This window comes from Danio aesculapii, chromosome 25 (assembly GCF_903798145.1).
Source record: "Danio aesculapii chromosome 25, fDanAes4.1, whole genome shotgun sequence".
Lineage (NCBI taxonomy): Eukaryota > Metazoa > Chordata > Actinopteri > Cypriniformes > Danionidae > Danio > Danio aesculapii.
In genome coordinates, this window is record NC_079459.1 from 33,272,788 (window position 1) to 33,289,900 (window position 17,113).

The window sequence follows — 17,113 nt, forward strand, 5'->3', positions numbered from 1 at the left end:
ATTCAGCTTGTCATAAATGTTTCTATAAATAAAAATATTCATAGTGACACCAAAGAATGGAATAATTATGCTGAAAATTCAGCTTTGCGTCACAAATGACTATTTAAAGTCGCACACATTCAAAAAGAAAACACTTACTTTAAATTATAATAACATTTCACATTATTACCGCATTTTCATTCATATTTGATGTTAAGAAATGCATTTTTATACATTTTTAAATGATTAATTACAATTAGACGTATGTGTTTGTGTGTATTTAAGCATAAAAACGTATTTTGGACTTATTTATTTTAAGCACATTAATAAACACTGATCAGTTTAACCCGAAAGCCTTAAAAATATCTTTGCACGTTGGTAAAACGTTAAATAGTGATACACCCTACTGGAAAAAACTACATATGCTGGTAAGATATGTTTTGATGCTGGTCTCAACGCTGGTCAGGAACAGCACCGAAACCAGCAAGACCAGCATTGAAATCAGCAAGACAAGCATACCAGAATCAAAACCAGTGGTGTAGTCCTTGCTATACGCACGTATACTCAGTATGCCTACTTTTTTCCACGAGCTGTTTGGGTATTACGACTTCTGAGGATCATACTCTCACTTGTTTTGGTGATTAGACTTCCCTAATTTTTGTCTATTGAGTATTTCAGTTTTTCGAAGATCACAACAAATCAGCTGAATGAAGTCTCGCTGAAACGTTCAAGTAAAATTATAAAACAGCATGGGCGTCGCTTTAGCCCTCCTATATTTCCACTCAGCCCCCCTAACACCTTTGCGATTACCTGTACACTACTAAATGATCGCCTCACTCCCCTTTAAATTTGATATAAAACGGAAAAACGGCGGCAGAATCCCGCTCCTGAACTCGTTTTTTATATATCAATATATATATATACATTAAATGAATCAAATATACATTGACTTTCGTCGTTACTTTGTCTACTTTTAAAATTTGGATTGGGTGGGTAATAGTAGACCACCTATTTTTTAGGACTACACCACTTATCAAAACGTACCTTACCAGCATATGCTGTTTTATTTCAGTAGGGTGTTAATACTGTTCTGTTCGTGTTTTCTATTTAGCACGATTGTTAAGTATTAAGCTATTTTTTTTAAATATATGTATTTATTTATTGCAGGAGTTTCAGCCCGATCGTTCCAGCAGTGTTTTAATTTGTGCAGTCCGGTGTTTAATTTACAGACGGCGACCCCTGGGGTAAAGAAACCGACATTGCATGTAAAAATTAATGTTTTTTTTAATCTAAAAAATTCTGTGCTGAAAATCTGTTTCGTTATCAGGGTAAATCGATCGACTTTACCGGTGTGGACGACAGCACTGCCCGATGGGTGCAAGAGTTCAGCATCAAACCCTACGCAAACCCGGCCAAACTGGAGTCTATCGACGGTCTGAAAGAACTCTGATTTGTAAAAAAAATGATCAGTGTTGGGGGTAATGCATTACAAGTAACGTGACAGGCCTGTAGCCAGGGGGTGGTTCAAAAGACTCACCCTCACTGACAAAATCCAGAATAGGCCTTTACATGTGCTCATTTGTCCCATTTTTGACTGTTATGCCAACATAAATTGTGAAAATTAAAGATAGAAGAACAAATTAAATGTTTAATTATTCAAGTGGCCAAATTTTGACTGAGGAAAGATGAATGAGATGGCCAGTTTTTTTATTTGGCTATAGGCTACACTTTTTAGTTTAAAACAAATTTTACCAGATTCCTAATTATTATTATTTTGTACATTTTTAAATGACGATGATAATAAATTTGTATTAAAAAATAAGTTTTTTTTTGCGTATTTTTTAATTCATTATTTTTTATTATTTTAAAAGCTAATGTCAACATTATTTATAAAACTGTAATAATTTAGTTTAAATGCAAATTTGTAAATAAATATTTGTAATAAAATAGTATGGCAAGCACTTTGTATGATCACCATCTGACAAGCAGATCCAGCAAAGCTTTGAGGCTAAAATGCTACTGAAATGCAGTATTTAAACCTTATAATTGAATAGAAAATGAGGCGAATAACTGCAAAAAAGGTCAGATCAGACCCCTTTAAGTAAGCTGGCTACAGGCCTGCGTGATAATATTACTTTTCTAAATAATGAGTAATGCATAACTTTAAAAAAAAAAATAAGTAACAACATTTGAGTTACTTTTAAAGAATTTAAATGCAAGTTACTTTTTAGTTTAATAAATTAGCTTTAAAAAAATAAATTGCTGAATTAAAAAAAAAGATTTTACTTTACCAATAAGACAAAAAGTACAAAAGTAGCAAACACACTGCTTTAAACTTTCATTAATCTGTATATATACGGCATGTGTAGCTCTGGGGTCAGGAAGTTCTCAGAAGATAACATTATCCTATTATTATTATTATTATTATTATTATTAGTAGTAGTAGTAGTAGTAGTAGTAAATGAAGGTTATACAGTGCATTGTTTAAGGCAGAGCTCTTCTACTAAAAAAGAAAAAAAAAACCTGCAAGTTCTGAAAGAGATCAAGCCTCAGCCAACTGAGCAAAAGTAACTTAAAAATAAGGTAATGCATTACTTAACATAAAATGTAACTAAGAAATGCAGCTAGTTACTTTTTAGAGAGTAAGTCAACATTGTAATGCAGCTAGTTACTTTTTAGAGAGTAAGTCAACATTGTCATGCAGCTAGTTACTTTTAAGAGAGTAAGTCAACATTGTCATGCAGCTAGTTACTTTTTAGAGAGTAAGTCAACATTGTCATGCAGCTAGTTACTTTTTAGAGAGTAAGTCAACATTGTAATGCAGCTAGTTACTTTTTAGAGAGTAAGTCAACATTGTAATGCAGCTAGTTACTTTTTAGAGAGTAAGTCAACATTGTAATGCAGCTAGTTACTTTTTAGAGAGTAAGTCAACATTGTAATGCAGCTAGTTACTTTTAAGAGAGTAAGTCAACATTGTCATGCAGCTAGTTACTTTTAAGAGAGTAAGTCAACATTGTAATGCAGCTAGTTACTTTTAAGAGAGTAAGTCAACATTGTAATGCAGCTAGTTACTTTTTAGAGAGTAAGTCAACATTGTAATGCAGCTAGTTACTTTTAAGAGAGTAAGTCAACATTGTAATGCAGCTAGTTACTTTTTAGAGAGTAAGTCAACATTGTAATGCAGCTAGTTACTTTTTAGAGAGTAAGTCAACATTGTAATGCAGCTAGTTACTTTTAAGAGAGTAAGTCAACATTGTAATGCAGCTAGTTATTTTTTAGAGAGTAAGTCAACATTGTAATGCAGCTAGTTACTTTTTAGAGAGTAAGTCAACATTGTAATGCAGCTAGTTACTTTTTAGAGAGTAAGTCAACATTGTCATGCAGCTAGTTACTTTTAGAGAGTAAGTCAACATTGTCATGCAGCTAGTTACTTTTTAGAGAGTAAGTCAACATTGTAATGCAGCTAGTTACTTTTTAGAGAGTAAGTCAACATTGTAATGCAGCTAGTTACTTTTAAGAGAGTAAGTCAACATTGTAATGCAGCTAGTTATTTTTTAGAGAGTAAGTCAACATTGTAATGCAGCTAGTTACTTTTTAGAGAGTAAGTCAACATTGTAATGCAGCTAGTTACTTTTTAGAGAGTAAGTCAACATTGTAATGCAGCTAGTTACTTTTTAGAGTGTAAGTCAACATTGTCATGCAGCTAGTTACTTTTTAGAGAGTAAGTCAACATTGTAATGCAGCTAGTTACTTTTTAGAGTGTAAGTCAACATTGTAATGCAGCTAGTTACTTTTTAGAGTGTAAGTCAACATTGTAATGCATTACTTTCAAAAGTAACTTTCCCCAACACTGAAAATAAGTGCATCAGGAAATATCAGGATGTGTATTCTGTTTCAGGAGCCCGCTATCAGGCGCTGTTGATTCCAGACTGTCCCGGGGCAATGAATGATCTCGCCCACAGCGGGTCCCTCGCACGAATCCTCTCCCACTTTATTTCACAGCAAAGTGAGCATTTCTGCAAATATGCTACTAGAGCTGCACAAAAGATAGATATTGCAGTGCGTGAATCCACAATAGTGTCATCGCCGGATCTGCAGTGTAGACTTGGGGCAGTCCACAGTTCATAACATTGTGGATTCATTGCAATGTATAACCTTAGAGTGAAAGTGTGCATGTTTTAAAGGGATAGTTCACCCAAAAATGAAAGTTACTCACTATTTTCTGTCCCTCAAGTTTCTAAACTAAAGAAGATATTTTGAAGAAAGCTGTAACTTTTGACTTCCATTGTAGGATAAACAAATACTATTAAACTCAAGGGTTACAGGTTATCTTCTTGTGTTCAATAGAAGAAATAAAGACCGGTTAGGAACAAGTAAAGGCTAAGTAAATGATGATAATTTTCAGTTTTGAGTGAACTATCCCTTTAAAACCTGTGACTCTGTATTTCAAGTTAATTTAGTCCATTCAGGCACAATAAATTATTACATTTGCAGCTTAAAGATTCATTTTATATAGTTATTTACACAATAAGAACTATGCGGTGTTATTTTACATTTGAATATCATATTTTGGTACTGTTAAGACTCCCCAGAAAACTATAAAACACTTCATTTGCATCGTTCCATGTTGTATTTATCTATGCTTGTAATGGATTATATTTTATCCAGATACACTCCCTATAAAATCAATGTAAGATTATGAATTCTTTCCAAACGTCTATTAAAGTGATCTGGTGAAGTTGTATTATAATCAAATATATAATCACAGAAAAACTAAATATCAGTGTTGTATTTTCCCAGTATCATACCCTGTCATAGATTTCAAATTTACAATCAAAATGTTTGATTGATTTACATTTGTGTGATTGTAGAGCCGATGTGTGCTGTTGGACAGGGCGTATCGGCTCTCTGCTGCGCCACAGAGGAGCAGAAGTGGATATTTAGTAAATACAGCATGACTGGGGTGAGTGATATGAATCAAGGGATTTGGGATGGAATGGCTTCAAAGAGTTAATTCAATGTGCTGTATTTTTTTAGCCTTCTGTGTTTGAGTTGGTGCGCTCTTCTGAATTTGCCAACTTGCCACTGATTGTGGAGGATTTTATCAAAGACAATGGCGGATGTTACACAGGTGAGGTTTCTTTTAAATCGGGTACGTTCACACATTATATTGCTGTATTTCAAATCTTCTGCTAGCTTGAAAGAGTGAAATAACTTACTCTCAGTTTGTCCAAAAATAGGGAGGGTTTTTTTCTTCTTCAGTAGAACATTAAATAAGATTTTGGACTGAAAATGTGTCCGTGTTTCCTCCTTAGTGAGTGAAAAAATCCAGTAGATAGTCAATGTTACCGGTACTTTGAACACAAAAAACACCTACAGGCTAAACAAAGGTTGGTAAATAGAGGTCTTATGAAGTGAAACATCTGTTTTAACAAAAGAAACAACACTGGTTACTTTGATCTCTAGCCTCAGCAAAGTTGATTTTATGTTTGCACATTCAGACTTTCTCCTTAATATAATTTCAGAAAAGTCTAAATAGGGAAATAATATTAGCAGCCATTGACTAACAAAGTACAAGATTGTTCATGGTCAATTAAATAGTTCTAATGTTGTTTTGAAGTCACACTTGCACGCAATTTCAGACTCAATATTCAAAGTTACATGACAAACAATATAGGGAGCTTGTAACAAGTTACTGTTCAAAACTGAACGAATGTGCGAATATAAAACCAACTTTACCTCAGTCCTCAGCAAACTGCCCTGAGCACAAAACACACTTGTTGCATAATGTGTTTGTAACAACTTTTAATTGTTGCAGAACCCTAGATATGTACAAATGCCAAAACACCTCATTAGCTTACAGGTCAAAAAGCTTAGGCTCTAAATTGTTGTAAATGGACCGTTTGCTGATTGATAAGTTTTTTTTTTTTCAAGTGTACGTCAATTAATTTGGTAGTTTTGTAGTAAGCTAGTTTGCAGTGAAACATTTAGCTTTGATTGTTATAAAAAGTACATGGATTTATTTTCCTAACATGGGTGATGGGTCTGTTTGAAAATCTTAAGTACAAATCAAGTACAATTAAAATATGTAATTTAGTGTCTCTTTTTAACAGAATGTTCCTGTCTAGTGTTATTTTTTCTTGCTAACTAGCTAGCTTTTGTCATTGAATGTCGATCCTGAGGTAAACTTGTGAGCTGTTTAATCACGTATTAAGCAGTTTGTTAACCAACACATTGTTGATAACCTTCAACATACCTTTTGGTGTTCGTTCATGTTTGTTGTGTGCTATAAAAACCACTGGAAGAAATTAAATTAAAGAGATGACAGCCGATTTCTTCCAAAAGCGACCTGTGTCACGGTCACGCGCACAATAAAAGAGCGCCAAAACGGTATTGTTTAAAACGATCTGAAAGAGATTTTTCATCAGCATTGTGACTTTTATTTTTGTGACCTCTGTTTATCCCTGGCATTTATGTTAAGATTCGTTTTTACTTTTACCTAATATTGAATCCCTGAATTCCTTCACAGCGAGCATTGAAGACGCCGTTCACGTCGTCCTGGACCGCCATCTTGTCACGGGACAGAACATTCAGTCCACAACAGCGGCAGTCAATAACCTGATTCTGCTCTGTAACAACAGATAAACGCTTCAACGGTTAACAAGGGACCACGAAATGAACGTGAACCTCAAGTCAGCTCATGTTTTGAAAGCGGTCAAACATGAAATCATTCCATTATCACTCCAAATTTCACATATTTCTCCAGAGTTCAAAGAAATATAACACTTTCGAATAAGGTTGAATTTGTTCATGTTAATTTGTGATTTACTAACAAGAACATTTATTATTAATTAACATTACTAAAGTTGTTCTTGTTAACTCGCAGTGCATTTAGCAGGCATGAATTTGGACTTTAATAATGCATAAATTATGGACATGAATGTCTCATAATTCAATTTAAATTCAGATGTTTTTCTGTGTATAAAATATGAATTTTTTATCTGAAGTATGATTCAGAGATTTATTGCCACTGCAATAGAAAGCCTTCTTTTTACCTCAAAGTTGATAATAAAACACCTAGAACTAAAATTATTAAAGTGGAATATTTCAACTTTGAACCTTCAGACTAACATTCGTGTAGATGTTAATGAATTATAATTTTTGGTTATCTTTGTGTTGTGGGTAAAACTTTTGAACAATCCTAAAGTGTAAGATGATTCAGTTTAACACAGGAAATCCTGTGTAGATCACGTTGATCTGTTTTGAGTTACTTGCTGCTTTTGGTTAACATCCAATAATATTCTTGTGCTGCTGTTAAAATGTTAAAATCTAAAGAAAAAAAGTGCAGTTTCGCGAACATAGTACAGTATGAAGAAACCGAATCTGTATCAACTGAAATTAATTGTATTCCTCAAAGGTAAATAAATGGTAAAGCTTAATTAAAAATAATTTTATTGGCATGCTCAACAACAGACTTGGTCATAAATATCTGAAGTGCTCTGATAAATCACACTTTATTATTTGGAAGCAGATCTGAAAGATGGAGATCAGGGTCACAAGAGATCGTAGAAATAGTCCAGTCCTTGTCCCAATTCCCACATGGAAATTCCCGTCCCCAATTCTGCTGCCAAAGAGATACGAAGCTGAAGAAACTAGAGGAGAAAGAGAAAGTCCAGAACTGAATAATACCCACAATCCACTGTGATATTTTGTACTATTATTGACTCACAAAGTTACCTTTAAAGTGGGGTAGTAAACAACATGCTTTACTCCATTATTCCTGAAAACACAAAAATAAATTGTTTTAAGATTTGCTCTCTTATGCTATGATTAATAGTGAGCTCATTGTAAAAATCACAAACTTTGAATTATTATATTACCATTCTGAGAAAGGTTTGACCACTTCTGTTTGATTTGCATTAGATAGTGTACGTGTGTTTGACCTTTTATAATTGAAGAAATGTTCTCCGGTATTTTCGTCCCACTGCAGTTTGGGTTTCACTTCCTTCAGCAGCTCAATATACCTGCGCGAACATGAAGATTAAATATGAACTTCTGTTCTGACAGCTACTATCATCTTTACAAGCCAAAAGTCAAATGAAAAGAAGAAAGCTCCTGAACATGTTCAGTTTACAGAATATAGACAAAATTGTGCTTTACTCAATCACAAAACTGGACTATTTCAGATTCAAGACAAAGAAAACTATATAGTTGAAGGCAACTTTTAGCTAATTCAAAGTTTATCTGCCCCACCATTTTTAAGCACAACTGAATTCATAAACTAATATACATTTTAATAACAATGAAATCTGAAATCTATTAAGTTCGATGCCGTTAAATGTATCTACCTAATTTGATGCTTATATTTAAATCATTTACTATTGTTATAATCAAACAAATAAAATTTTTAAGATTAAAACTATTTTTAATGACATGAAAAATATGAGTAATGGAGTAAAATTTAACCACAAAATGGGATTTTTCGGTCTCATCAAAAAAAAAAATTATCTAACAAAATAACTTATGATATCGGTCCAAAAAGTAGTAGCCCAAATATATATGTTTGGGAAAATTAAATAAAAATGTTTTTTTACTTATTTTACATGAATTTAATGTCTAAAATATTATTTTAATGAATATATTTGTTTTATACATCTGTTTTGTTAAAATGCAACAATGTGTGACCTATATCCACTGAGAAACGGATAAAAATATTCTTTTTCAAAATGGGGTAAGAGTATATATAAAATATATATTGTTTCAACACTCTACAATTGTTTTAGGACAACTTTGAGGAAACGTGACAATCCACTTCAAATGTTGCTTGTAAATGTCAAACATGTGTATGTGTGTGTGTATATATATATATATATATATATATATATATATATATATATATATATATATATATATATATATATATATATATATATGAAGGTGTAAATATAAAAATATTCTATAATTTCATATTAAAATATATTATAATTTTCAGCTTATTATGAAAATAAGCTGTAAATATAAAACTTGAAGGTAAAAATGCATCATGATAAATCCAATTGTAAAATAAGTTAAATAATTTTAACCTGAGAGACAAATTATAAAAACAAATGTACCTCGCACCCAGCAGTGGCTCCGCTCCGCCATGGCTGCTGAAGTCCAGTCCATACATGTTGAGTCCCAGCAGAATTTTGTGTCTCCACTGGGTTTCTGGGGCGAGCTGAAGGACACACTCTCTGACCCACGGCAGTGGAGAGCTCGGACCTGGCCTGAAACACACAACCATCACAAATAAAATGAACCGGAAGCTGTGACTGTTTTTTTTTGGATTGTGACAGTTTCTAGAGAAACAAAATATTAAATGAGGAAACAGTGGGCGTGGCTTGTTTTGTTCTACTGCAAGCCGACTGGATGTAGTAAAGTAGGCATTTCATTCAGAAAGATGGGGAAAAGGGATTGGGGAGAGTTATTACAACCTAACAGATTTCTTCAGGGGAGGCTGAAGAGCTGGAGGGGCTCAAATGTTTGCAGGAATTGGACGTTTTTAAAATTTCAGTGTCGATTTTTACCGAAGTCCAGTATCGTGACAATCCTAGTGTTATCAGAAGGTGAACTGAAACCGGTGTGTTACTGCAAGGTATGATGGGATTTGTAGTTCGGGTGAATGACAGTTTTCCAGCAATCTGCAAGGTCATTATAACAATTCAAAGAACATAGTAAAAAGAACCTTTAGTAAATAAGTTTCATGATTGAGCTAAGAATTTAATTGTTTGGGGCGGGGATTTTGTTGTCTATTAAAAATTGTAGTCTTTATTTTGGAACAGCAAAATCACGTTTACATATTTATCCATAATTGTCCAGCATTACAGTGTTAATTAAATTACAATAGCATTTAAATCATACTGCAATCGCATTGACAGAAAATAAAGCACCGTCTGACCTGCCGGGTCCTGAGTAATCATACGTCATCAGACTGAAGGCGTCCACCACTGGTGCCAGTTTCTCAAAATCATCCCGTCCAAACATGCCAGGCTGACCAGTGCTGAACATGACAAACACATCAGGTTTTAAGCACTATGAATGCTGTGTGAAAAACAAAACAAAATGTGTCATTTATACCCTGGTGCAACTGACGGAGGGATGACCAGCACGCAGGCCAATTTCCCAGCATTCAGAGTCTCACACAGGTGAGTGACCAGGTGCACCAGCTCTCTGAAACACACACACACACACACACACACACACACACACACACACACACACACACACACACACACACACACACCATTTTAATATCAGAATATGATTATGATTGATTTCCCAGTACTGGGTTGCGGCTGGAAGGGCATCTGTTGCACAAAACATATGCTGGAATAGTTGGCTGTTCATTCCACTGTGGCGATGAATAAATGATGAATGAATTTTATGTACTTTGTATTAAAACAATATATGATAAATATATGATATATATGTTTTTACATGATATAATAAAAACAATATAATGACTATCAACTAACATCAGAAAACCGTGAACAAGCAAATGTGTTGTTTAATTATTCAAATATGAACTTAAAATCACACTGCAAGTAATTTAGGGTACAAGGAGTTCAGCTGAAGACAAAAACAAACCCATTGTTTTAATATTTATTTACATACTTATACAGCTTTTAATAATTCTTTGACTTTTTCCTTATATTTTTCATATTAATCGGTATAATTTAATATGTGCATTTCTTCCTATATTTCTATTTATCTCGCATTTATTTTAGTGCAAGTCATTTTTCACTATTTTGACTTAATCTCAGTAAGTCGTCATTTGTTTTTTTAATTAATTAATTTTTTTTATTGTATGCCCACATTCAAACAATATTAACATCAAAACGTATAAATGTGTTACAGAGAGTGTACAGTCTTGAAAATGAAAAGTAAAGGAATTAATATAAAAAAACATAAATAGGTAAAAAATAAAGTACAATCACACCATTTTAGAGCAGTCTTTAAGTGTAGGTTATAACAAAAAATGTACATGAATGATAGGGATCCTGTGTTAATTTAAGAGAGCTCTTTTATGTATTCCCAAAGGGGAGACCAAACCAAAATCTGTCAGATTTTTAATGTTTGTCATAGGTAAGTTTTTTTTTTTTAAGTGAACATGTTCTGTTCATAATTTTTATGGACAGAATTTCAAGGCGCAGCTTTTGGGCTGGAGGGGGTCTGGTTCGGGGACCACAGGATTTCATCTCTGTTATTCGTAGACGATGTCGTTCTGTTAGCTTCTTCGAACATGGACCTTCAGCATGCACTGGGGCGGTTTGCTGCTAAGTGTGACGTGGCTGGGATGAGAATCAGCACCTCCAAGTCCTAGGCCATGGTGCTCCACCGGAAAAAGGTGGTTTCCTCCAGGTTGGAGGAAAGTCCTTACCCCAGGTGGAGTTCAAGTATCTTGGGGTTTTGGTCACGAGTGAGGGAAGGATGGAACGTGAGATTGACAGGCGGATCGGTGCAGCGGCTGCAGTAATGCGGACGATGTATCAGTCCATTGTGGTAAAGAAGGAGCTGAGCCGAAAGGCAAAGCTTTCAATTCACCGGTCAATCTACGTTGCTACTCTCACCTATGGTCATGAGCTGTGGGTCAAGACCGAATGGACAACATCTCGGATACAAGTGGCCGAAATTAGTTTCCTTCATAGGGTGGTAGGGCGCACTCTTATAGACAGGGTGAGGAGCTCTGACACTCGGGAGGAGCTCGGAGTAGAGCCGCTGCTCCTCCACATCGAGAGAAGTCAGCTGAGGTGGCTCGGGCATCTGTTTCGGATGCCTCCTTGACGCCTACCTAGGGAGGTGTTCTAGGCATGTCCCACCAAGAGGAGGCCTTCGGGGAAGACCCTGGACACGCTGGAGGGACTATGTCTCTCGGCTGGCCTGGTAACGCCTCGGGATCCCCCCGGAGGAGCTGGAGGAAGTGTCTGGGGAGAGGGAAGTCTGGGGTTCTCTCCTAAGACTGCTACCCCTGCGACCCGGCCCCGGAAAAGTGGCAGAATATGAATGAATGAATGAATGAGTTAACTAGACACAATCTTACTTTCTTTTGTTTCCTCCAAGCTGACTCCATAACTCCAGTGTGTATCCATCAAACCCTTCAGCCTGACGACAAAAATCACAGTCAGCCTTTCCTCACCATGATCAAATAATATTATATTATGAATTGGAGAGCTTGTGATGACATCCACAAAATATAATTTTAGCTGTTTTGCTATCAGTAACAGAACACACACACACAAACACACACAGCAAATATTTCCATAATCACTGCACCTTAGCCACCTCCAGTGCCTCTCGTCCCAACTCCTCCATCTCATCCTCGCTGTCCAGAACACTCATGTAGTCCTGATACGACCAACCGTCAAACAGAAGCCGAGGAACTGAGAGAGAAACACACACTGATAACCTGATGCTTTCAGCTAATGATGACCAATCTCAATGATTTCAAACACACACTCACGCATTTTGTTTTTCTTATTGGCCTTCCTCACAGCTTTGACCCAACCTGCGAACAGATTATTACTTTATTACTTCCTCGTTTTCCGTAATGTATGATGACTAGTAGAGCTGTAGCAAATAAATCAAATTGAGAAATGATTCTGCATCAATTCAGAGATTTCCTGTGTGCATTGTGATTCTCTCGTGAATCAATTTTGAGCTTAGTTTTAATAGCAGATAGCATTTGTAAGCCTAGAGCGCCATCTTGCTTCAACAATGGACTAGTCTAGTATGTCATCCGCTATCAAACTAGCCTAGAGTGCCAACTGCTGTTAAAAACTAGCCTAGAGCACTGTCTGCTATTAAAAACTAACCTTAAGGAGTGTCTGCTATTAAAAACTGGCTTAGTGACTAGCCTAGAGCACCATCTGCTATAAAAACTAGCCTAAAGCACAGTCTGTTATTAAAAACTAGCCTAGAGCACCGTCTGCTATTACAAATTACCCTAGAGTGCCAACTGCTGTTAAAAACTAGCCTAGAGCACCGTCTGCTATTAAAAACTAACCTTGAGGAGTGTCTGCCATTAAAAACTGGCTTAGTGACTAGCCTAGAGCACCATCTGCTATAAAAACTAGCCTGAAGCACAGTCTGTTATTAAAAACTAGACTAGAGCAGCGTCTGCTATTACAAATTACAATCGAGTGCCGTCTGCTGATAAAAACTAGCCAAGAGCACCGTCTGTTGTTATAAACTAACCTAGAGCCTAGCCTAGAACACCATCTGCTTTTACAAACTAGCCTAGAGCACCGTCTGCTGTTAAAAACAAGCCTAGCATACCATATGCTATTACAAACTAGCCTAGAGCGCTGCCTGCTGATAAAAACTAGCCAAGAGCACCGTCTGCTTTTACAAACTAGCCTAGAGCACCATCTGCTGTTAAAAGCGAGTCTAGAGCACCATTTGCTGTTAAAAACTAGCCTAGCATGCCATCTGCTATTACAAACTTGCCTAAAGCGTCGTCTACTTAAAAAAACTAGCCAAGAGCACCATCTGTTACTACAAACTAACCTAGAGCCTAGCCTAGAGCACCATCTGCTTATACAAACTAGCCTAGAGCGCCGTCTGCTGATAAAAACTAGCCAAAAGCACTGTCTGCTATTACAAACTAGCCTAGAGCGCCATCTGCTGATAAAAACTAGCCAAAAGCACAGTCTGTTATTAAAAACTAGCCTAGAGCACCGTCTGCTATTAAAAACTAACCTTGAGGAGTGTCTGCCATTAAAAACTGGCTTAGTGACTAGCCTAGAGCACCATCTGCTATAAAAACTAGCCTGAAGCACAGTCTGTTATTAAAAACTAGACTAGAGCAGCGTCTGCTATTACAAATTACAATCGAGTGCCGTCTGCTGATAAAAACTAGCCAAGAGCACCGTCTGTTGTTATAAACTAACCTAGAGCCTTGCCTAGAACACCATCTGCTTTTACAAACTAGCCTAGAGCACCGTCTGCTGTTAAAAACAAGCCTAGCATACCATATGCTATTACAAACTAGCCTAGAGCGCTGCCTGCTGATAAAAACTAGCCAAGAGCACCGTCTGCTTTTACAAACTAGCCTAGAGCACCATCTGCTGTTAAAAGCGAGTCTAGAGCACCATTTGCTGTTAAAAACTAGCCTAGCATGCCATCTGCTATTACAAACTTGCCTAAAGCGTCGTCTACTTAAAAAAACTAGCCAAGAGCACCATCTGTTACTACAAACTAACCTAGAGCCTAGCCTAGAGCACCATCTGCTTATACAAACTAGCCTAGAGCGCCGTCTGCTGATAAAAACTAGCCAAAAGCACTGTCTGCTATTACAAACTAGCCTAGAGCGCCATCTGCTGATAAAAACTAGCCAAAAGCACCGTCTGCTATTACAAACTAGCCTAGAGCACCATCTGCTGTTAAAAACAAGCCTAGAGCACCATCTGCTGTTAAAAACTAGCCTAGCATGCCATCTGCTATTACAAATGAGCCTGGAGCGCCATCTGCTGATAAAAACTAGTCAAGAGCACAATCTTCTGTTAAAAACTAGCCTGGCATGCCATCTGCTATTACAAACTAGCCTAGAGCCTAGCCAAGAGCACCGTCTGCTTTTACAAACTAGCCTAGAGCACCATCTGCTGATAAAAACTAACCTAGAGCACCATCTGTTGTTAAAAACTAGCCTAGCATGCCATCTGCAATTTCAAACTAGCCTAGAGGGCCAACTGCTGTTTAAAACCAGCCTAGTCTGCTGTTTACACTATTAAAAACTAGCTTTGAGCACCGTCTGCTATTACAAACTAGCCAATAGTGCCATCTGCTGCTAAAAACTAGCCAAGAACACCGTCTGCTTTTACAAACTAAGCTAGAGCATCATCTGCTGATAAAAACTAGCCTAGAGCACCATTTGTTGTTAAAACTAGCCTAGAGCAGCGTCTGCTATTGAAACTAGCTTAGATTTATCTCCACAGCTCTGATTGCGAGTTGTATGAAGGTGTTCAGACCAGGGTCGTGGTCGTGCAGGCCGGTGATGTGGAAGCTCTCTGGTCCCCTTCGTCTCAGCTGGAGCCACACTGGAGACACAGATGTCAGCTTGGGGCCAAACAGCTTAGCAATGTCATATCCATGAGAATTCCACTGACCAGAGGGAAAAATGGATAAATAGATAAAAAAGAGAGACGGATAGATAAATGAAAGGATGGATGGATAGATAATAGACAGAAAGATAGAGAGGTGTATGAATGCATAGAAGATAGATAGATAGATAGATAGATAGATAGATAGATAGATAGATAGATAGATAGATAGATAGATAGATAGATAGATAGATAGATAGATAGATAGATGGATGGATGGCTGGATGAATGAATGAATGGATAGATTGATGATGGCTAAACAATGGACATATGAATAAATAAAGGACAATAGATAGGCTTATGTTTGGAATGATGGCTAGATGATTGACAGATGGATAGAGAGGTGGATGAATGGATAGAAGAGAGATATATTAATGAAAATATGGACAGATGAATGGATAGATGGACAACAGACAGAAAGGCATGAATGGACAAATGCATGGACAGGTAGATAGGTAGTGGATGGATGGATGGATGGATGGATGGATGGATGGATATACAGACAGACAGACAGACAGACAGACAGACAGACAGACAGACAGATAGATAGATCGGACGGACGAATGGACAAAATGATGGGCGAGTAGGTGGATGTTAATCAGGGGTGTCCAAACTTGGTCCTGGAGGGCCGGTGTCCTGCATAGTTTTGCTCCAACTTCCTCAACACACCTGCCTGGAAGTTTCTAGTATACCTAGAAAGAGCTTGATTAGCTGGTTCAGGTGTGTCTAACTGGGGTTGGAACTGAAATGTGCAGGACACTGACCCTCCAGGACAGAATTTGGACACCCCTGATGTAAAGGATGGAAAGAACAGACAAACGGATTAATGAACGGAAGGATAGACAGATGGATTTGTAGACAGAGACTCACAGGTGTGATGTATCCCAGCACCGCGCCTTTAAATTGTCTTGTATTGATGCACTGATGACAGAACCTCTTCTCTTCTCTCACAATGTCCCTCCACTGAGGGTCCATCACCACCAGACCCCGATCTTGCGCTGGGCGATCCGCCATTGTGCTCTGCAGAAACACGTAAATAAAATCACATAATAGTCATAAAATTTTTAAAGTCCGCATGAACCAAATTCTAGTATGTTGATGTATTTCCTACTGAAACAGAATATTGAGTAGGGGGTGGGGCTTACATTTTTGTGCATCATAAACTAACAGTAGGAGGTGCGTGGTTAAGAATATTGCTATGCAGTTGCTATGGAAACCCTCAAGTCTGACGTCAACAGAGAAGGACCACTACTCCAAACACAAAAGCAAATGCTCAGAACTTGAGTAAAGATTACCTAAACTATTTTTTTTACCAGTGGATTCACTTGCGCTGATTAATTACTCAATTTAACAATAACAATGAGAGCTAACAAAATAAACATTGGAAATTTTGATTTCACGCGGACTTTAAAAAAACGTGCACCCCATAGACTTGTATTTAAAGCTGTGTAAAACTGGTCTCAGGTCAGTCTCACCTCTGCCTCCTGGATCTTACTGGCTTTTTTGGCATCAGTCTTTGACAATGTGCTTCTGACAACAGGAAGCAGCAAACAGACAAGCAGAAAAGTCAAATCTGCTCTCATTTCCGCGCCTCTTCTGTCTGAGGAAACACATAAACAGACCATAACGCTGTGTATACACTGTTTAACGTGCTATATATAGACTGTAGGAAAATACTACGGTATTAGCGTTAGATATTATTAGTACAATATGATACCGTCACAGTATCAATAAGGTAATACTGTGGTGTTTGCATCTTGACTGTCATACAGCAACCGAAATGCAGCATTGAAAGCACACGTGCTGCAGATTATCACAATGAAACATGTCAGTTTAATCTCCTGAAATAAATCCATTCACTCACCCGATTGGTGTCTAATATGAGAGTTTAAACTACGCTATAAACGATCATGATATTCAGCATAGATGATGTGGACGCTCAGGTTTGACAGTGTGCTTTAAAGTCACGTGACCGAAAAACGGCTGTGCGCATGTCA

At 36.9% G+C, this 17,113-nt stretch overlaps 2 protein-coding genes across 2 annotated transcripts in view; one reads left to right on the plus strand and one right to left on the minus strand.

Moving 5' to 3' along the window:
* The window catches only part of gatd1 (glutamine amidotransferase class 1 domain containing 1), a 7,735-nt gene extending 314 nt beyond the window's left edge, over nucleotides 1-7,421 (plus strand). The window contains exons 2-7 of the mRNA XM_056452079.1: nucleotides 1,147-1,223; nucleotides 1,307-1,412; nucleotides 3,878-3,985; nucleotides 4,851-4,942; nucleotides 5,017-5,110; nucleotides 6,509-7,421. Of these exons, the coding sequence (XP_056308054.1) occupies nucleotides 1,147-1,223; nucleotides 1,307-1,412; nucleotides 3,878-3,985; nucleotides 4,851-4,942; nucleotides 5,017-5,110; nucleotides 6,509-6,624 (593 nt within the window). The 3' untranslated portion in view covers nucleotides 6,625-7,421. The remainder of the gene's footprint in view (nucleotides 1-1,146; nucleotides 1,224-1,306; nucleotides 1,413-3,877; nucleotides 3,986-4,850; nucleotides 4,943-5,016; nucleotides 5,111-6,508) is intronic.
* Nucleotides 7,415-17,079, minus strand: chid1 (chitinase domain containing 1). The gene is made up of 13 exons (XM_056452078.1): nucleotides 16,981-17,079; nucleotides 16,592-16,716; nucleotides 15,987-16,136; nucleotides 14,985-15,117; nucleotides 12,479-12,523; nucleotides 12,292-12,398; nucleotides 12,059-12,120; nucleotides 10,096-10,188; nucleotides 9,917-10,018; nucleotides 9,093-9,245; nucleotides 7,923-8,003; nucleotides 7,717-7,759; nucleotides 7,415-7,631 (listed from the first exon to the last, which is right to left on the minus strand). The coding sequence occupies exons 2-13, from the start codon at nucleotides 16,697-16,699 to the stop codon at nucleotides 7,533-7,535; spliced, it is 1,176 nt and encodes a 391-aa protein (XP_056308053.1). The 5' UTR covers nucleotides 16,700-16,716; nucleotides 16,981-17,079; the 3' UTR covers nucleotides 7,415-7,532.
* Nucleotides 17,080-17,113: the final 34 nt, after the last annotated feature.